General features: G+C 35.3%; 1 protein-coding gene across 2 annotated transcripts in view; it reads right to left on the minus strand.

Moving 5' to 3' along the window:
* The window catches only part of LOC150107038 (tumor protein D52-like), a 127,383-nt gene that overhangs the window by 26,671 nt on the left and 77,343 nt on the right, over positions 1–23,369 (minus strand). Inside the window, exons 4-5 of one of the 2 annotated variants that reach the window (XM_090393392.1) lie at positions 15,316–15,342; positions 7,094–7,195 (exon numbers count right to left, since the gene is read on the minus strand). In XM_090393392.1, the coding sequence (XP_090249518.1) occupies positions 7,094–7,195; positions 15,316–15,342 (129 nt within the window). The remainder of the gene's footprint in view (positions 1–7,093; positions 7,196–15,315; positions 15,343–23,369) is intronic. The other variant, XM_090393393.1, reaches the window with a different exon arrangement.

A 23,369-nucleotide genomic window follows, 5' to 3' on the forward strand; every position in this document is an offset into this window, starting at 1 on the left:
GGACGCCGGATCTAACTATTATTTCTACTAAAAAGAGACAGAATTGAGTTAGGAAGAATTAATGTGTGCCACATGAGTGATGGGAAAGGATCCTGTGAAAATGAATAAAGTCATATATCTTTGGAAAAGGGCCTCGACAGAGAAAGAAACTGGCTATGAACATTTTGTCATTGTGAAAACAAAATGTTTAGTCTAGTTTTAATTGTAAGTTTATTTTTTAAAAGGCCTTGGATTCTATTAAATTTGTAGTTAGTTATGTAATATTGGTTGAAGTGTGTATATATATTGTTTTTGTTTTATTAAATGTGTTTATTTTGTATTTTGGTCTTGAGTTAGTTTTAATCTCTTTTCTAACAATTTTTTTTTTTTTATTTCCGAGTGTACCAATATAATATATAGGTACACTTGGAAATAAAAAAAAAAAAAATTGTTAGAAAAGAGATTAAATAAAATAAATAAAAATCCGATATTTAAACATTGGCAGCCAGTAGGATTAATAAAAGGATTAAATAATATTAATTAAAAATCTCCTCTTTAAAGAAATATCTTTTTATTAACAATGCCACAGATCAACAGGATAGGATTGGTTATGACTTAACTTTATTTTAGACCCCAGAAAGTAAATCTTGACTCAAGTAAAATGGCTACAGGAGATAGCAATTCTAGTAATGAAGTTTCTTCAATTAAAGATGAGGAATTTTTTTAGGTTAATTAATCCAACTTTAGTAATACCTTCTTTCTCAGGAGATAGTAGTGAAAGTGTAGAAACATTTTTTAAATATGCAGAAAAAATTAGAGATTTGGGAAAATGGTCAGATTTTAATTTGTTGATTATACTTTGTAGTAAATTATTGTGCAAAGCCAAAATATTCTTAAACACATCTCCTTTACTGAGAGACACTGGCAGCTATGCAACATTTAAAAGTCTGCTAATATCAGAATTTTCAAGTGTAAGAGAATTAGAAAATTGCAAAATCATTTGCATTATGAAAATTGCAAAATCACAAAAGGATAAACTTATTTTCTAACATAATTCTTTTCATACACCAGGACAGATGACCAAAGTAAATCATCTCCAAACACTGCATTTCATGCCTCCTGTGACCTTCCACCTGGATATCAACCGTACTTTATCACCTATACACTAGGTTATACTCAGCTGACTTCCACTATAGAGTCAATTCAAAAAGTGTCCACCTTCAAACTATCGATTATCTTCACCTCCTTTAATTTATTATCAGCTAATCAATGACCATCAATATCACCAATCAGGAGCCACAACAGATCTAGTCACTTACATCACTCACCTCCAGATACATGTCATGGAAAGGTTTGGAGAAATCTGTGCTACTACTGCACTTGACATTTCAAACACATGTAATAAGGTTTGCCACCAAGGCCTTCTCAGCAAATTGTCATCTTATGGTTTGCATTTTGTTCCTTTGCAATTGAATTACCAGTTTTCTCTCGGGTCACTTACTATGTTGGAAGGTGTTATTTCCATCTTCAATGTTCCTAAGAATGCAAGTGTTCCTCAGGGTTCTATTATTTCACTCGCCCTATTCCTAATATGCATACCTGCTCTCACTGACCTTAAATCCAGTTTTGCTGATAGCAGCACAATCCACTCATTTATTTTACACACACACACACAGGTATAAGAATTTATAAGCACATCAGTGCTCTGTGTTGTGAGGTGGAGGTGAGAACTGAAAATGGATTCTTACCTCTTTAGTTCTATTTGACGCACAATTTTTTCTTCTACTACTTCAGTGGTGGCGAACCTTTTTATGTGCACATGCCAAAAATTTACAAATAATATTTATCAAGTTGCTGATGTGGGCAGTTTTTAATTGGGGAAAAAATTAATACAAAAATTAACACAGAAAAAACATCAAAAAAATAAACTCATAACTTGACATACACATTGTTGTATACAAATCAATATCAGTTACTTATTAATGAGATTTTTGCTGTTGTACATTGGATGACAAATGCTTTATATCGAGGTTTGTTTTGTCACTTTTTAGTAATATACACGCCAAACTAGATTCATCAGTCATTCTATTATAAAATTCATATCGGAAAATAATGACTCACAAGCATATGTAGGGGAGAAAATTGATAATATAGCCGTTGTTAGTTTTTTTAAACAACTAAAGGTTTTGGGAATGGCATTCCAAGTTCTCATTATTTCCTCTTCTTCATTCTTTTTAATTATGCCCAATAATAGATCGTTTTCAATTATTTCCAAGTCATTTCTCAAATTGAAAATTTTTTGTTTTAATATAGAACTGGATTGAAAATCGATTAATTGAGTTTATCTGCTTGTATCTGGATGTAAAATAAATTTTGATGCAAAGTGCCTAAACTGCATAAATCTTGAAGAAACTTCATGTCAATATAACTTGATCTGTTTTTTTCGTGAGATTCTATATCTGCAAGGAATTTTTTTGTATTTGGAAAATATTTGAAGGTATTGGAAATAACGACATCATTGTGAAAATTTGTAATTTAGCTTCGAATGCTTAGATTAAATAAAACATGACAATAATTGTCTTGTTAACACCTTGCACCATTGTACACTGAGTTTACCTCATTTAATAATTCTAGAAATTTTCATTTATTTAAAGCATGTGCAGATATAAAACTGACCAATTTTGTTACAAGGCTAATAATATCTTCCAGTGGGTTGAAACTAGCTTTTGCACATAAAACCTGCTGATGTATAATGCAATGAAAACCCAGAACTGAATATCCAATATGTTCGGTAAATAAACTGACAAAACCATTTTCCTTTCCAGTCATACTGCAAGCACCACCAGTAGTTACTGATACAAATTTGGAAAGATCTATTTCTCTTTCAGCAAGTGCATTTACAACTGAGTTGCAAATATCTATTCCTTTTGTTGTTGTTGCTAATGATGTTAAATTGATCAATTCTTTGATATTATTCCCAACAAAATGATGAATAAAAATTGCTAAAACAAGCTGATCCAGTTATGTCAGTACTCTCATCAAGACAAAGAGAAATTAAACCAGAATATTTTATATCTATTTTTTGCTGATGAGTTATATTTTTAGCCATTTCCAAGATTCTATTTTCACCATGCTTCTAGCCAAAAAGGCATATCTTTTATTCTTTGAATAATTTTTTCCTTGTTTTCAAAATCTTCAAAGAGAACTGGTGCATATTTTAACCATGCTTCTTTTACATATTCCCCATCACTAAAAGTTTACATCTGAGGCAAAAAAACTAGTAATAGTTATATTTGAATGACTGCTGATAATTTTCATTATGGTTGTTGACTGAATATTTCTATTTTTAATTGCCCGAACAACAAATTCTTTCTGTCTGTCCTTGCTTTCTTTTCTCAAGGAGCAATTTATGGTTTATCTCATAATGCTGTTTTACTGACGATGTTCTGCATACAACTGTCCCGAAACATAAAACATATACTGCTTTGTCTTTGTTAACATGCCATACTTTTCGGTCCACCAAATTTGGAACTCTCTGCTGCTTCATTCTGATAATTTGATTCAGAGAAGGGAAGAGTCTGGGAATCCTAAGCATGAGATATTTACGTGTCGACTGCCATGAGGAAAAATTGTATTTGTTCACAGCCCACTGTAGTAAGAAGGCCCAACAGATATGACAGATACGATTACCATGTTACTCTTAATATCATATGTTTAGATGTTTTGGCAAAGTTGCAGCTGGTGACGTTTTGTATGCTAAAAATATTAAAGATCATAAACTTGAGATAACTAATAAGCTTTTAAATAATGAAGAGTTTTTATATCAGTGATGGAAAAGTTTTGGCGACTAAACACAGTTGTTTTTTTATCATGTCATTATAGAGGTTCTTAAATTCAGCTGTAGTTTCAGCTGCTGGACCTTGTTCCTACAGTGGGCTATGTATTTGTTGGTTAGTTTCTTTCATGTAAAACAAAATTTAACTTGCACATATTGTAACGATTAAAAAAAAATGTGAATAATTTATAAGTATATAAAATGATATCACCTGTAAGTCGTTGACAAGTCAGCAAAATTTTATCACATGCCACCTCTGGCACAGACAGCATAGGTTTGCCATGCCAATACTATACTACTTCATAAACAACATATCTAAGTTGAGCTCTTCATGTTAAGCCACTTTACAGTTTCAAATTTCACCAATTGCTTTTTCCATAGTAATCCGGTGTCCGTAAGACAGAACATGAAACTTTCCATTCAGTGTTTCCTCGAACATTCAAATTAGAACGTGGACTGCAATATCTTATTTTATTTACTAAATACTTGTTGATGGTCTCATAGTTCTACAATTCCTTTTCGGAATCATCTATTAATATTTTTCCGATGTAAAGCTTAAAAACTTCCCAAGAACAAAATCTCTCCGGTCTGCATTCTTAAACTTTCATTAGCTCTCTCATTTTCCTCGTTACCCAGATACTGAATGCTCTCTCTGTCAGCTGTCAATCACACATAATCTCCTCTGTGAGCATGTGCACCCCATGTAAATGGCAAGCGAGAAGTTGCGTATAATGGCTGACACAGTTAGTGTAACGAGAATGTCTTTACAAAACACAAATATCTCAACACTTACCAATTTTAAATTACAATAAAAAAAAAAATTGAAAGTAACACAACTATCAAAATCCAGTAAGTACATCAATTTTCAAATGCTTTATATTTCATTTTGACAATAATAATATCAATAATGGGCACATCGCAAGTGCTGATATACACATTATGAAACCAAAACTAATAATATATTAACATAGAGAAATAATTGTAAATTATGATTATTTTTAAACAGAGGACAGAAGTAGATGGAATAAAAGAGGAAGAGAAGAAGTAGGTTTGGTGTGTTTGTGGTTCCACTGAAAAGGAATGCCAAGCAGCTGCTGCACTTAACAGACCAAAGAAAAAGTGATTAGTGCTCAGACAACTCAAGCTTCAAGATCATCTACATCATCTCCACCATCCTGCAGGCAATAATAACCTGGTCATCACAGTTTTGTCTTTTTTTCCTCACAAGAAAAGACTTTAGTTCATCCCTGCTTACCTTTGACAATGCTCAACTTAACAGTCAAGATCACATCTCTCTTCTCAGACTGACTCTTTCTCCTAACCTTTCATGAGATAATTACTTCTATAGCATTCTCACCTTTCAGAAAACTAGACATTCTCTTTTGCTTGAGACATTACATTTCATCTCTCATGTTACTATGTACAAATCTCAAATCCACCTGACCTTGGAATAATGCTATCAACATTTGGGGGTGGTGCACCTAAAACCTCTCTAAAAATTCTTGATACTGTTCAGAAGAAATAGCAGTTTGGATTATTAATTACTCCTCTCTCAGACTCTTTTCAGCCACTGTCTCACGGATTGCTAATTTCCAAACTTCTACAGATATTTTCATGAGCACTATTCAGCAGAACTAGCATTCACCATGCCCCCCCCCACCTTTTCTGTTAAACTTTAGCAACATGAGCAACAGCTGTCTAACATCCAACTATTCTCAGTCATCTTTCATTCATCTATCTCACTTTTGTGGAATAGCTTTACCAACAAAGTATTCCCCCCCAAGACTACAACCTGCAACTATTTATGAAAAATATCAACTGAATACTTCTCTTAACTGCACCCCCCCAAAAAAAGTATTTATTTGCTTAAGTATAAATAAAGAGCTAATAAGCTTCATTTCGGCAATGAAAACATTACTTAAATTAAGGGGATATTAAATCCCACATAGTTTTAAAACCGAATAAGAAACTCAAAGATTGGAATCAGAGAGTTTCTTGCCGAATATAGTAAACTATAAAGTATCGGCGACACTAGCGTTAGCCAATGCAAGTGATCCTAGTACATGGTACAATACCGGACGCCTCGTTGCAAAGGTGGGGGAAGTTCAGATCGCTATTCTTAGGTATTTTCCATAATGTAAAAACACATTTCCTAGGAAATGTATGCTGTTATTACATTATGGAGGGAGGTCACTACCCAGACCGGTTTCAGCCTTTTTTGAGGCTTCATCAGTCGTCCAGTTGCAACGAGTCGTCCGGTATTGTACCACGTACTAGGATCACTTGCATTGGCTAACACTAGTGTCGCCGATACTTTATAGTTTACTATATTCGGCAAGAAACTCTCTGATTCCAATCTTTGAGTTTCTTATTCGGTTTTAAAACTATGTGGGATTTAATATCCCCTTAATTTAAGTAATGTTTTCATTGCCGAAATGAAGCTTATTAGCTCTTTATACTTAAGTAACTTAATGGTTGCACCTGTTTGGAAAACTCGTTCGCAGAGTACATAAGTTCTTTTCGCTATACACTTTGGTATTAGGTCTAGCTACTCACTGATGAAGCCTCAAAAAAGGCTGAAACCGGTCTGGGTAGTGACCTCCCTCCATAATGTAATAACAGCATACATTTCCTAGGAAATGTGTTTTTACATTATGGAAAATACCTAAGAATAGCGATCTGAACTTCCCCCACCTTTGCAACGAGGCGTCCGGTATTGTACCATGTACTAGGATCACTTGCATTGGCTAACGCTAGTGTCGCCGATACTTTATAGTTTACTATATTCGGCAAGAAACTCTCTGATTCCAATCTTTGAGTTTCTTATTCGGTTTTAAAACTATGTGGGATTTAATATCCCCTTAATTTAAGTAGTATTTATTTGCTACTATTATCCTTACAGTCTCTTGCATATAGAAGTGATAGCATCTAATGATATAGAATACTAAAACAATTCACTAAGTTCTTATGAAATGTAGATCATTTGTGAATAAGGGCATTCCAAAATTCATGCTTGAATAATCAATGATATGAATATATTTTGAAAATGCAAGAGATGTGAAATGTTGAAGACTAAGGTGGAAAATGCTTGGAACACTGTTAGGTGATTCAAATCCAGGTCTCTATTCGCTAAAGTGGCACGCCAACAATAGATTAATTATAAATATGCAGTTATAAATTTGTCATATTTATCATATATACATGAGAAGCATTTAACAAAATATAAGAAATGATAAGTTATAATTATTTAAAACAAATCAGTTAACTTGCAAAACTTACTTCACTTCTCCTATTTTTTTAGAAACACTAGCACCTAAATTCCCCAGTGCTGTAGTTGTTTTTTCACCAGCAGTTTTAATAGTCTGACTTGTTTTTTGATACCTAACAAAAGAAAAAGTTATTGCACAAAAAATGTGTATGTCTACATATGATAAACACAAATGTTAAGATCACATATGTCATTTGGCAGTAATTCTAAAGTTAAAACTATCATTAAATTAGGTTTAGAGACAGGACATCACAGAAATTATTGGAAGAAGTCAACAAAAGTCTTCTTTTGTGAGAGAGTAAAGAGTATGAGTCTGCTGCTGTGACATGACAGGAATAAATGGAAAGGGCTATGACAGCAAGGACTGACTGGTGGCCTGTACCTGAATGGATCTAGAATTAGCTTCTGTGAGGAACTGTTCAGAGAGAGAGAATGGAAAAGTGGAATTAAAGAAAGTTAGTGCAAAAGGAGGAGAGAATATATGTAAGCATGTATGCAGATATCCTCAAGGTAAGTTAGTGTAAGAATGCTGAATGTAAGTTCACATGACTGAAACCTGAACTGACAGTTTTGAAAATATTCAGGTATTCTGCAGGCTCAAGGGATTGCAATTCATGTCTTTTCATGCCAGATGTATCAGGAATAAAAAGGTTTTAACATCAGTTAGTTGGTCATTGTCATGGAAATAGGCCATACCATAGGTAGGTGGGGGTTGACTTTGCTGGAAGAGGCTACATATTGGAAAAAAAGACTTACTATATATACTTAAAAGGAGGGGGTGCTTAAGGGTCAAAGATGTATAACTGAGAGGAGACCTCCACATAGCCTTTAAAGGAATGCGGAGAACCAACCAGGGCTTCTGACCTAATGTCCAATCCTCACCTTCTCGTGGTGCACCCTGTTGGGTATCTACTTTGATACTGAACGGACGAGGATGGGCTGGAAATTTGGGATTTAGCCGACCAAATTGTATTCTTATTGGTTAAACCAAAATATAGAATGATGGTACAACATGACAAAATTTCATGCCGGCTGGGGCGTTGCCCGGTTAAACAAGGCCCCCGTTGTTTTCGCCAGGGAACCAGGGCGAACAGCGAAAAGTCAGCTACTGGAACAAATCTGAAAACAAACCCCAACTCAACATCACCAGAGTTAAAGATCGGTACTATCAACGTAAGAAGCCTGAATGGCAAAGAAATGGAGCTAGCTGAGGAATTAGATAAGTACCAGATCGACATAATAGGGGTGACTGAAACAAAAAAGACAAAAACAGGTGAGATCTTTCTGAGCAATAAATACAAAATGTTATATTCAGGCAATGACAATCAAGGAAAAGAAGGAGTAGCCATAGTATTCAACACAAAATACGAGGCTAATCTTCTTGAATGGCAGTCAGTCTCAAGTAGAGTAATATGGGCAAATATGAGAATGGGGAACTGGACAATGAGACTTATTTGTGCCTATGGTCCCACAGAAGGTTCTACTAAGGTAGAAGTGGAGGAATTTTTTGAGGCTTTAGAAAAAGCAACTGACAATGAAAAAGGAAAACTTGGTCCTTGTTGGGGATCTAAATAGTAGAGTAGGAAATGATTGTGAGACATACAAAAATATTTTGGGAAAATTTGGAGAAAAGAGCAAAGCTAATAATAATGGCAAATATCTGTTGGATTTCTGCTCAGGAGATGGACTGGTTATTACTAACACCATGTTCCAACATAAAAATGTGCACAAATTCACATGGAGAGAAGAGGCTAGGAATAAGAAAAGTCTCATTGACTATGTTATTGTTGATAGTGATGTTTTCTCCCTGGTGCAGGACACCAGAGTGTACTGAGGATTTGAAATTGGAAGTGATCACTATTTAGTCTTGAGCAGGGTAAAATTGAATTTCATATTGAAAAGAATAATATGTAAGAAAGTTTTAAAGCGAATAAAAGTTGAGCAGCTCTCAGATGTGAACTGTAGACTAAAATACAGAAATATTATTGAAAAGAAAATGAAAGAGTTTGAGAACAGGAATCAAACCTTGGAGATTCAGTGGCAAACTCTGAAGGAAACAGTGATTGATTCTGCCAGAGGCATGTGGTGAGGTTGTGTGCAAGGATAAAAAAATCAGAACTCCCTGGTGGACACAGGAAGTTAAAGAGGCAGTGAAGGAAAAGAAGAAAGCATATCAAAAGTTCCTGGCAAATAAGTCAGCTTTTACTCTTACAGAATACAGAGACAAATGTAAGAAAGCTAAACAGTGTGTAAAACTAGCTAAACAAAAGTCATGGGAGGACTTTGGCAAGAATATAGAAAATAAATATCAAGAAGGTGGCAAAATATTCTGGAGGTTGTTGAAGAAGCTTAGGAATGGAGGAAAGAGTGCTGTAAAAGGAATTAGAGATGATAAAGGTGAAATGAAAACAGGAGAAAAAGATATCCTTGAAGTATGGAGTAATTACTTTGAAAAACTGCTAAATGAAACAAGCAGTGATGACAGCACAGTGATAAAAAACACTGACCAGGCATGCAGTCAGGAATACATATCCATACTTGAAGTAGAAAAAAGCCATCAAAGGCTTGAAATGTGGAAAGGCAGCAGGAGTAGATGATATTCTACCAGAAATGCTGAAGTATGGTGGTATAATAGTCTTACAGTGGCTGCACTGCATAGTTCAGAAAGCCTGGACAGAGGGACGAATTCCTGATGATTGGAGTAGAGCTCTCATAGTACCCATATATAAAAAGGGAAATAAAACTGAATGTGAGAATTACAGAGGTATTTCCCTACTGAGTGTTCCTGGCAAGATCTATGCAAGTATACTTGAGAAACGGTTGAGAAGAATTGTGGAAGAAAAGCTTGGTGAAGAACAAGCTGGATTCAGGCCAAATAGAGGCTGTCAGGATCAGATCTTCACTTTACGACAAATAGTCGAGAAAGCATGGGAATATAACAAAGATCTGTATTTAAGTTTTGTCGATTTGGAAAAGGCATATGACAAGGTGCCAAGAGAGAAGCTATTCAATACGCTGCAGTTATATGGTGTCAATGGAGCATTATATCAAGCAATACTTAGTCTTTATTTGAGTTGTGAGTCAGCAGTTAGAATTGAAGGAAGTACAGGAAGATGGTTTAATGTTAAATCTGGTGTGAGACAAGGATGTACATTATCCCCTCTGTTATTCATTATCTATATGGATCACATTATGAAGGAATGTGGTATTAAACCTGATATCAAAATTGGAGATGTTAATGTCAGCTCTTTGCTTTATGCGGATGATGTTATACTTCTAAATAAATCCGCTACAAGTCTGCAAGATTCTCTGACTAAATTGAATAGCTGTTGTAATAGATATGGTATGAAGGTCAGCAATAAAAAGACAAAGACAATGAAAATAGGCAGAATCATTGAAAATGTCAACTGTGTTGTGAATGGAGAACCTGTGGAACAAATAAAATATTTCAGCTACTTAGGCAAAATTTTTACTGAAGATGGTAAACTAAATATAGAAATAGACAACAGAATCAGCAAAGCTGGTATGGTGGGAAGTCAATTGAATAAATTCATATGGAATAAGAAAGAAATTAGTCGGAACACTAAATTAGCTATGTACAAACCAATTTTAACTTATGGATCTGAGAGCTGGGTCAGAAGTAAAACACTTGACCAAAGACTAGAGACCGCAGATATGAGAGTCCTGAGAAAGATTAGAGGCGTGAACAGATGGCATCAATGGCAATATCATATTAAAAATGAGGATATTAGGAAAGAACTTGACATTGTCAGCATCCAGGAATGCGTTAGCAGAGCTAATCTCAGATGGTATGGTCACTTAAATAGAATGGGAGAGGAAAGATTAGCAAAACAAGTGTTCTCTGCCAGGTTGGCATGAAAACGACCCAGAGGAAGACCAAGATATAGGTGGATTGATACGGTACAAAGTGCCTTAGATGATAGAAATATAAGATCTGATAATGTTGGAGTCTTGACAAGTAACAGACTGATTTGGAGGAAAATTGTAGATAGGAAGAGGAAGTTAGTAATGATGTAATTTTTTCATGTAGTACTGTCATATCCTGTACACCCCTTGAGGGTACATGGCAGGAATTTGATGATGACTTAAAAGGAGACTGCATAACACATGCAGGAAAAGTTCCAATAGTCACAATAAGCTGGGATGTAATGATTGGTGTTCCTCAAGAGATAGTGCTGTTGCCATATAAAACCACACTATTGATTGTATCAATACAAATCTAAAATTTCAGTGTTAATGTGAATGCATAATATACATTCAATTAAAATTTTTGAAGTTCATAGTTGTATTATATCTGGGAAAGTCCTGATGGTGATCTGACTTGCTTTTCTAGTATAAGAAGGATCTAGTGATCGATCTATTCTTTGATTCTTTCTTAGTGATACTTGTGGAGTTCCTGCAACACATTCTTCATAAGACTTTCTATCTTTAGTTATGCTTTACTATCATTTCAAAAAAGGCTAAAGAATGAACCATGTACTGTTCATATAGCTAGGCATACCAAAGAGAAATGCTTATTTGATTCAACTGACAGTACTGGAAATTTGTAAGCACTGATACCACTATAGAGGAACACACACACACACACACACAGATCTTTTATATACCACTTCTATTTGAGCTACTTTTTTTGTTCTCCTTCTGCTTCATAGAACAGAGGTAGGTGGAACAAGAGAAGATGTTGGTTCAATATGTTTGGAGTTACATCAGAAAAACTATGAATAGGAATTTAATTCAGAGATAGAGGATCATTGATGTAAAGGAGGAAAGGTGTGATTAAAAGTTGGACTGTATACTGTTGACCAGTGGCTGCTCTAGTTTTTACATGATTAGAGAAGACCAGAGAGAGATGATACTGACCAGTTTAGTGGAGCAACAGTGTTAATGAAAGTAGCTATAAATAATGCAAAAATAGTACCTATGAGAAAGTAACTGGAGAGAGTCACTATTTGGCAGATTGCCCTCTGTACTGAAAGTCCAACCCCCCCCCCCATACATACTTGAGAACGATGAGGAGATTTAAGACATTGGTTATGAAAGATCTTGAAGCTTCAATTATTTGGATAATATAGAGGTTTTTCAAATTAAGAAGAGGAATGGAGAGTACAGGCATCAGAAAAACTATGAATAGGATTTGAATTCTGAGAAAGAGGATCATTGATGGAAGAGGAAGAGTGTGGGTAAAAGTAGTGAACTCTGCAATACTTCAGCACCAATAAAGAAATCTGATGAGAGGAAGCCATTTCATCATGACATTCAATTAATGGCAATCCAATCAAAGGGCAGGAGCGAGACCATAAGATAACAGCTTATCAAGAAGGCTTTGATGCCAGACAAGATCAATTGTCTTAGAAATATGAAGAGTTAACACACGGGTTTCTCTCAATTTTTCCATGGCCTGTGTCCAAAAGGTACACGAGTTTATTGAGGAGGTCCATCCATTTCTCTCTTTAGAAAGATATCAAGAAAGGATACAGTTCCATTTTGATTCTATTTCTAAGGTAAATCTGATTCTGTGATGAAGGCTATTTTTTGTAGGAAGACAATTCCTGACTGCAAAAACATCATCCATGTAGCAAAGCTAATGAGAAGGTTCCGAATTAAAAGTATAGATTTTCTCTTCAAGATGTTCCAAGTTTGAAAGAGTTGAGGAAACCAGGGAGTTTCATCTCAATACCTTCTATTTGTCCGTAAAGCTTTCCAATTCAGCTGAAATATCTAGTTCACAACAAACTTAAATAAGTCCACAATATCTAAGAAATTTCAAAAGATAACAGTTCTACAGTATCATTTAGAGGGACTTTGGTGAAGAGTGAGGTAATTTCAAAACTGACCATTAAATCAGACATTGTGGACCTATTTAAGCTTTACAGAAAAATAGAAGGTATTGCAGTGAGTTCCTCCAATTCATGTAAACTATTACATAGAACATCATGAAAAAAAAAAAAAAAAATCCCTAAAAAAAATCAAGTTCGAACTGAGAAATATGTGCAAGAATTTAGTGACTATGTAAAGGCTGAGGGTTTTCTTACCCAAAAAGTGTTCAATAGTGATGAAACTGGCCTATTTTGGAAAAAATTGCCAAAGAGGACCTACATCACTCAAGAGGAAAAAGCATTGCCAGGACACAAGCTAATGAAGGACAGGCTGACTCTTTTGCTATATGGAAACGCAAGTGGGGACTTCAAGGTCAAGCCATTGCTTGTGTACCACTCTGAGAATCCAAGGGTGTTTAAGAAAAATAACATGATGAAAAGTAAATTGTCTGTTATGTGGAAGGCTTGGGTAACCAGGCAATTGTTTATTGAGTGGCTCCATGAAGTCTTTGCCCCAAGTGTGAGAAAATACCTTGAAGAAAAAATTTTGACAATTAGATGCCTTCTTGTGATGGACAATGCTCCTGCTCATTGTCCAGCACGGAAGAACTGGAACACCATCAGAAGGAGCAGCAAAAGACGGAGGTGGAGGAAATGTCTTCAGACACAGAGGAAGGGATTCCTAGTTCTTTGATCAAAGAAATGTGTGTGAAATGGGGTGAGGTGCAAAGCTTTGTGGCAAGATATCACCCTCACAAAGCTATAGCAAACCTCATTCACAAACCATTTCAATGACAGTGCCATGTCTCACTTCAGAAACATTTTAAAATGCAGGCAAAAACAAATGTCATTGGACAGGTTTTTAGTGAGACAGAAGCCCAGTGTGTCTCAAGTAGAGTCGAGTGGTGCCAAGAGACAGAAAAGAGAAAGAGAAAAAAAACCCAGAAGGACAGTAACCTGATGTTTTTATGGAAGGGGACTCTCCTTACTCACCTCCTTCCACTTACGCCATCAACTCTCCTCCGTATGTATAGTTAAAGTGAAGTTAAATTTTCGTTTTTATTTTATCTATTTATTGTGTTTATTCTTTTTATGTAAGATTTTATGCATTTTCATTATGTTTGTACACGATCTTATGCATTAAGTACTGTTGTAAAGGTTTAAATAAACAATCACCTAGAGTTTGAGAACGGATTAATCCATTTTACATTAATTCTTATGGGAAAATGGTTTCAGTTTTCGAACAATTCGGTTTCCGAATAGCCTTCGGGAACGAATTAAGTTCGATAACTGAGGTTCCACTGTATATGCAGATTATTTTGGATCCTAAGAGTATTATATTTACCTGGCTTCCTTGTGACTGCACATGAACAAATACCCTTCTCCTCGTGCCAACATTGTTGCTGTTTAATTTTGCCTAATCTATTTGTTACAATGATGCCAAAATATTTGCATGATTTAGTACGTTTAATAAAAGAAAGTGCTGAGGTCCTTCTCCAGTGCTCTAACCTCAGTGATAGATTATCTATGCCTAAAATTTGGCAAATTGTTATTAGTAATCAACATTTTTTTTTCTTTTAATATATATGCAGTTATACACACATTATTTTGGATCCTAACAGTATTATATTTACCTGGCTTCCTCATGACTGCACATGAAAAAATACTCTTCTCCACATGCCTATATTCATTAATTGCTGTTTGATTTTCCCCATTCTATTTGTTACAATGATGATGATGATTTAAGATACTTAAACCAAAATATTTGCATAATTTAGTATGTTTAATAGAATGCTTTACCAATTCACAATTACCTCTACACTGGGGAAGGGGGGGGGGGATTCTTGAATGCCAAATTACAACCTATAACATGGCAACTAAATAATTTTAATGAGATTTATACAATTAAGAAATCAAAAATTAAAGGTAACTGCAGGGCCATACTTATGCACAAGCACACAAGGCTCTAACTGAGACCTCCAAACAATGAGGGAGCCACTGCCCATTTCTAGAAAAGTATGGCCTTGGTTAGCTAACATAACAAGCTAATATAACAAGTTACTGTAAAACATTTACAATAATCTATAATTTACTAGTTTGTACTATTTGTACATAATTTCTCTTTTAAAAAACGATTATTACAAACTAGATAAAATATTAAAGAATTTAATTTTTAAGTAGAAATTATATGAAGAGCTGTGACAAAACTATATACAGTGATCTCCAATTTATCTCACTGCACCAAGAAATTGACTTGTTTATAGTTAGCTGAGTGATTAGCTGCTATGAGTTGGCTGATGTTCCCAATTATTGGAGAAAGATAAATGGGAGATTACTGTAATTCAACAAATGAGCTCAAAAACATGCAATGATAAACAAAAACAAATATCACCTACACTGCAGGACTTAATACTCCTGGTATGCTTGTTAAAAAAAAGCAATAATTTTTATTAACAACCAATTTGCAATCAAAGAATCATTTAAAATAAATACTGCACATTAATAAAAACTATTTTAATATCAAGTTTAAAATATCTTTTACAATTTTATCCATTGCAGTTAATATCAGGCTTAAAATATTTGCAGTTATGGTCTTTTAAAATAATAAAAAATTTAATAATATCAATGTTTCTCAGAATTAAAGAATTGCTAACTCCCTATTTGACAATAACTGTGAACTCCTTACAACTGATAAAGTATATGTTGAGAGAAGAATCAATTCTGTTCATCATACTGTTTTGCCTACACTTTCAAATGTTGTTACATTAGTTTAAAAGACAACATGAAGATCGTGATCCTTTGTTTCTAACAATTCTTATAATTTTCAATTAAAAGAACTTAGCAAAACACTGATGAATAGGCTCATCTGCCATGCAAGTCAGGTATTTTTGAAATTCAAATAATTTCTCATGAAAAGTTTCAAACATATATGAAAGTCTGAAGGAAAGGCTTACACATTATGGGGTTTAAATTAAAGATAACAAGAAATTATATACTTGGTTTAATCCTTTATCCAAGTGAAGCATCTGAAATATTTTCAGGACTAGGACAACTCTATAGAAGCTAATGACTTCACATCACTTGCCTTAGTATCCCATAATGCAAAACACACATCCTTTTGGACATGCATAATGCTATACATTATGGGAAGGGTCACTACCCAGACCAATTTTGGCCTTTATTGAGGTGAAAAAAAGTAAAGGTTGCTCATCATAGGCCTAGAGTAGCTAGTATACAGGTGCAAGAGAGCCTGTAGTATTAGGAGAAAGAAAAGACAGATAGATAGAGTTAGAGATAGAGAAAAGGCCACAGCTCTTTTATATCATCACATAGCAAAGGCAATCAGTTTTCCCTTTTCACCAATCTCATATAGACGAACAACCAAAAGACCAACTAAAACTAAAGTGCAAAGATCACTGATACCAGGTGGTTAGCTCCATCTGGGTTAACTGCCTTGAGTTGGCCTTCTCTGCCTGGGATTGCTCTCCACTCATCCCTGCAATTGACTATAAGACAACATTAAATTAAGAGGATGGAATTATTTAAAAAACCTTCATAGCAAGAATAGACAGAATTTTATCTCCCTCTGGTGAATACTGCATAATGTGGGCGGTCTACACCATCCAGTCATAAATTTGATATCTCCTAGAATACTTTTTTCGCATCACCATCAAATTCCTGCCATGTACCCTCAAGGGGTGTACAGGATATGATAGTACAACATGAAAAAATTACATCATTACTAACTTCCTATGTACAATTTTCCTCCAAATCAGTCTGTTACTTGTCAAGACTGCAACATTATCAGATCTTATATTTCTATCGTCTAAGGCACTTTGTACCATATCAATCTACTTATATCTTGGTCTTCCTCTGGGTCGTTTTGCTGCCAACCTGGCAGACAGCACTTGTTTTGCTAATCTTTCTTTGCCCATTCTGTTTAAGTGACCATAACACCTGAGATTAGCTCTGCTAACGTATTCCTGGATGCTGACAATGTCAAGTTCTTTCCTAATATCCTCGTTTTTAATATGATATTACCATTGATGCCATCTGTTCACGACTATAATCTTTCTCAGGACTCATATCTGCGGTCTCTAGTCTTTGGTCAAGTGTTTTACTTCTGACTCAGCTCTCAGATCCATAAGTTAAAACTCGTTTGAACACTGTCTTGTATACAGCTAATTTAGTGTTCTGATTAATTTCTCTCTTATTCCATATGAATTTATTCAATTGACTTCCCACCATACCAGCTTTACTGATTCTGTTGTCTATTTCTACATTTAAATTACCATCTTCACTAAAAATCGTGCCTAAGTAGCTGAAATGTTTTACTTGTTCCACAGGTTCTCCATTCACAACACAGTTGATGTTTTCAATGATTCTGCCTATTTTCATTGTCTTTGTCTTTTTAATGCTGACCTTCATATCATATCTATTACAACAGTTATTCAATTTAGTCAGAGAATCTTGCAGACTTGTAGCAGATTTATTTAGAAGTATAACATCATCCGCATAAAGCAAAGAGCTGACATTAACATCTCCAATTTTGATATCATGTTTCATACCAATTTCCTTTATAATGTGATCCATATACATAATGAAAAACAGAGGGGATAATGTACATCCTTCTCTCACACCAGATTTAACATTAAACCATCTTCCTGTACGTCCTTCAATTCTAACTGCTGACTTACAACTCAAATAAAGACTAAGTATTGCTTGATATAATGCCCCATTGACACCATATAACAGTAGCATATTGAATAGCTTCTCTCCTGGCACCTTTTCATATACAATTCCAAATCGACAAAACTTAAATACAGATCTTTGTTATATTCCCATGTTTTCTCGACTATTTGTCATAAAGTGAAGATCTGATCATGACAGCTTCTAATTGGCCTGAATCCAGCTTGTTCTTCACCAAGTTTTTCTTCCACAATTCTTCTCAACCGTTTCTCAAGTATACTTGCATAGATCTTGCCAGGAACACTCAGTAGGGAAATACCTCTGTAATTCTCACATTCAGTTTTATTTCCCTTTTTATATATGGGTACTATGAGAGCTCTACTCTAATCATCGGGAATTCATCCCTCTGTCCAAGCTTTCTGAACTATGCAGTGCAGCCACTGTAAGACTCTTAGACCACCATACTTCAGCATTTCTGGTCGATCTACTTCTGCTGCCTTTCCACATTTCAAGCCTTTGATGGTTTTTTCTTCAAGTATGGATATATATTATCGATTGCATACCTGGTCAGTGTTTTTTCATCACTGATTGTTTCATTTAGCAGTTTTTCAAAGTAATTACTCCATATTTCAAGGGGATATCTTTTTCTCCCATTTTCATGTCACCTTTATCATCTCTAACTACTTTTACAGCACTCTTTCCTCCATTCTTAAGCTACTTCAACAACCTCCAGAATATTTTGCCACCTTCTTGATATTTCTTTTTTATATTCTTGCCAAAGTCCTCCCATGACTTTTGTTTAGCTAGTTTTACACAGTGTTTAGCTTTTTTACATTTGTCTCTGTATTCTCTAAGAGCACAAGCTGACTTATTTGCCAGGAACTTTTGATATGCTTTCTTCTTTTCCTTCACTGCCTCTTTAACTTCCTGTGTCCACCATGGAGTTCTAGTTTTTCTATCCTTGCAAACAACTTCACCACATGCCTCTAGCTGAATCAATCAGGGCTTTCTTCAAGGCTTGCAACTGAATCTCCAAAGTTTGATTCCTGTTATCAAACTCTTTCATTTTTTTCTTCAATAATCTTTGTGTATTTTAGTCTACAGTTCATATCTGAGAGCTGCTCAACTTTTATTTGCTTTAAAATTTTCTTACATGTTATTTTTTTCAATATGAAATTCAATTTTATCCTGCTCAAGATTAAATAGTGTTCACTTTCAATTCCAAATCCTCTGTACACTCTGGTGTCCTGCACCAGGGAGAAAACATCACTATCAACAATAACATAGTCAATGAGACTTTTCTTATTCCTTGCCTCTTCTCTCCATGTGAATTTGTGTACATTTTTATGTTGGAACATGGTGTTAGTAATAACCAGTTCATGTCCTGAGCAGATCGACATAATAGGGGTGACTGAAACAAAAAAGACCAAAACTGGTGAGATCTTTCTGAGCAATAAATACAAAATGTTATATTCAGGCAATAACAATCAAGGAAAAGAAGGAGTAGCCATAGTATTCAACACAAAATACGAGGCTAATCTTCTTGAATGGCAGTCAGTCTCAAGTAGAGTAATGTGGGCAAATATGAGAATGGGGAACTGGACAATGAGACTTATTTGTGCCTATGGTCCCACAGAAGGTTCTACTAAGGTAGAAGTGGAGGAATTTTTTGAGGCTTTAGAAAAAGCAACTGACACAATGAAAAAGGAAAAGTTGGTCCTTGTTGGGGATCTAAATAGTAGAGTAGGAAATGATTGTGAGACATACAAAAATATTTTGGGAAAATTTGGAGAAAAGAGCAAAGCTAATAATAATGGCAAATATCTGTTGGATTTCTGCTCAGGACATGGACTGGTTATTACTAACACCATGTTCCAACATAAAAATGTGCACAAATTCACATGGAGAGAAGAGGCTAGGAATAAGAAAAGTCTCATTGACTATGTTATTGTTGATAGTGATGTTTTCTCCCTGGTGCAGGACACCAGAGTGTACAGAGGATTTGAAATTGGAAGTGATCACTATTTAGTCTTGAGCAGGATAAAATTGAATTTCATATTGAAAAGAATAACATGTAAGAAAGTTTTAAAGCGAATTAAAGTTGAGCAGCTCTCAGATGTAAACTGTAGACTAAAATACAGAAATATTATTGAAAAGAAAATGAAAGAGTTTGAGAACAGGAATCAAACCTTGGAGATTCAGTGGCAAACTCTGAAGGAAACATTGATTGATTCTACCAGAGAGGCATGTGGTGAGGTTGTGTGCAAAGATAAAAAAATCAGAACTCCCTGGTGGACACAGGAAGTTAAAGAGGCAGTGAAGGAAAAGAAGAAAGCATATCAAAAGTTACTGGCAAATAAGTCAGCTTTTACTCTGACAGAATACAGAGACAAATGTAAGAAAGCTAAACAGTGTGTAAAACTAGCTAAACAAAAGTCATGGGAGGACTTTGGCAAGAATATAGAAAATAAATATCAAGAAGGTGGTAAAATATTCTGGAGGTTGTTGAAGAAGCTTAGGAATGGAGGAAAGAGTGCTGTAAAAGGAATTAGAGATGATAAAGGTGAAATGAAAACAGGAGAAAAAGATATCCTTGAAGTATGGAGTAATTACTTTGAAAAACTGCTAAATGAAACAAGCAGTGATGACAACACAGTGATAAAAAACACTGACCAGGCATGCAGTCAGGAATACATATCCATACTTGAAGTAGAAAAAGCCATCAAAGGCTTGAAATGTGGAAAGGCAGCAGGAGTAGATGATATTCGACCAGAAATGCTGAAGTATGGTGGTATAAGAGTCTTACAGTGGCTGCACTGCATAGTTCAGAAAGCCTGGACAGAGGGACGAATTCCCGATGATTGGAGTAGAGCTCTCATAGTACCCATATATAAAAAGGGAAATAAAACTGAATGTGAGAATTACAGAGGTATTTCCCTACTGAGTGTTCCTGGCAAGATCTATGCAAGTATACTTGAGAAACGGTTGAGAAGAATTGTGGAAGAAAAGCTTGGTGAAGAACAAGCTGGATTCAGGCCAAATAGAGGCTGTCAGGATCAGATCTTCACTTTACGACAAATAGTCGAGAAAGCATGGGAATATAACAAAGATCTGTATTTAAGTTTTGTCGATTTGGAAAAGGCATATGACAAGGTGCCAAGAGAGAAGCTATTCAATACGCTGCAGTTATATGGTGTCAATGGGGCATTATATCAAGCAATACTTAGTCTTTATTTGAGTTGTGAGTCAGCAGTTAGAATTGAAGGAAGTACAGGAAGATGGTTTAATGTTAAATCTGGTGTGAGACAAGGATGTACATTATCCCCTCTGTTATTCGTTATCTATATGGATCACATTATGAAGGAATGTGGTATTAAACCTGATATCAAAATTGGAGATGTTAATGTCAGCTCTTTGCTTTATGCGGATGATGTTATACTTCTAAATAAATCTGCTACAAGTCTGCAAGATTCTCTGACTAAATTGAATAGCTGTTGTAATAGATATGGTATGAAGGTCAGCAATAAAAAGACAAAGACAATGAAAATAGGCAGAATCATTGAAAATGTCAACTGTGTTGTGAATGGAGAACCTGTGGAACAAGTAAAACATTTCAGCTACTTAGGCACAATTTTTACTGAAGATGGTAAACTAAATATAGAAATAGACAACAGAATCAGCAAAGCTGGTATCGTGGGAAGTCAATTGAATAAATTCATATGGAATAAGAAAGAAATTAGTCGGAACACTAAATTAGCTGTATACAAGACTGTGTTCAAACCAATTTTAACTTATGGATCTGAGAGCTGGGTCAGAAGTAAAACACTTGACCAAAGACTAGAGACCGCAGATATGAGAGTCCTGAGAAAGATTAGAGGCGTGAACAGATTGCATCAATGGCAATATCATATTAAAAATGAGGATATTAGGAAAGAACTTGACATTGTCAGCATCCAGGAATGCGTTAGCAGAGCTAATCTCAGATGGTATGGTCACTTATATAGAATGGGAGAGGAAAGATTAGCAAAACAAGTGTTCTCTGCCAGGTTGGCAGGAAAACGACCCAGAGGAAGACCAAGATATAGGTGGATTGATACGGTACAAAGTGCCTTAGACGATAGAAATATAAGATCTGATAATGTTGGAGTCTTGACAAGTAACAGACTGATTTGGAGGAAAATTGTAGATAGGAAGTTAGTAATGATGTAATTTTTTCATGTAGTACTGTCATATCCTGTACACCCCTTGAGGGTACATGGCAGGAATTTGATGATGATGATGATGATGTCCTGAGCAGAAATCCAACAGATATTTGCCATTATTATCATTAGCTTTGCTCTTTTCTCCAAATTTTCCCAAAATATTTCTCTATGTCTTACAATCATTTCCTAATCTGCTATTCAGATCCCCAAGAAGGACCAACTTTTTCTTTTTCATTGTGTCAGTTGCTTTTTCTAAAGCCTCAAAAAATTCCTCCACTTCTACCGTAGTAGACCCTTCTGTGGGACCATAGGCACAAATAAATCTCATTGTCCAGTTCCTCATTCTCATATTTGCCCACATTACTCTACATGAGACTGACTGCCGTTCAAGAAGATTAGCCTCGTATTTTGTGTTGAATACTATGGCTACTCCTTCTTTTCCTTGATTGTCATTACCTGAATATAACATTTTGTATTTATTGCTCAGAAAGATCTCACCAGTTTTTGTCTTTTTGTTTCAGTCACCCCTATTATGTCGATCTGGTACTTATCTAATTCCTCAGCTAGCTCCATTTCTTTGCCATTCAGGCTTCTTTTGTTGATAGTACCGATCTTTAACTCTGGTGATGTTGAGTTGCGGTGTGTTTTCAGATTTGTTCCAGTAGCTGACTTTTCGCTGTTCGCCCTGGTTCCCTGGCGAAAACAACGGGGGCCTTGTTTAACCGGGCGACGCCCCAGCCGGCATGAAATTTTGTCATGTTGTACCATCATTTTTTATTTTGGTTTAACCAATAAGAATACAATTTGGTCGGCTAAATCCCAAATTGCCAGCCCATCCTCGTTCGTTCAGTATCAAAGTAGATACCCAACAGGGTGCACCACGAGAAGGTGAGGATTGGACATTAGGTCAGAAGCCCTGGTCGGTTCTCTGCATTCCTTTAAAGGCTATGTGGAGGTCTCCTCTCAGTTATACAGCTTTAAACCTTAAGCACCCCATATATTTCTTTCTAAATATAAAAATCGTCTGACTGAACATAAAATTTACACAATACAATATTAAAAAGCATTTGGATGTCATTTGACCTTTACTGAAGTCTCATCAGTGGGAGCCAGACACAGACGTGATACTAAGGTTGAAGTGATTCAGAAGTCACATTTTCATATACGAGTAGTCAAAAGGTGTCACAACCTTATTATTAAAATACTCTGGATTAGAGATAGGTGTTGGCAGTTTTTCCATTTGGTTATACTATAAATTAAATACACCAAGAAATTATATACTTGGTTTAATCCTTTATCAAAGTGTAGCAAACAAAGTTTGCACCTGAAGAATTTTCAGGACCAGAGCAACTCGTATATAGAAGCTAATGACTTCACATCACTTACCTTAGTATCCCATAATGCAAAGCACATATCCTTGTGGACATGTATAATGCTATGCATAATGGGTAGGGTCACTACCCAGACTAGTTTCAACCTTTATTGAGATCTCATCAGTGGGAGCCAGACCCAGAGGTGATACTGAGGTTGAAGTAATGCAGAAGTCATATTTTCATACA

This window comes from Typopeltis vanoorti, chromosome 5 (genome assembly GCF_054136105.1).
Source record: "Typopeltis vanoorti isolate ZY-2024b chromosome 5, IOZ_Tvanoo_1.0, whole genome shotgun sequence".
NCBI lineage: Eukaryota > Metazoa > Arthropoda > Arachnida > Uropygi > Thelyphonidae > Typopeltis > Typopeltis vanoorti.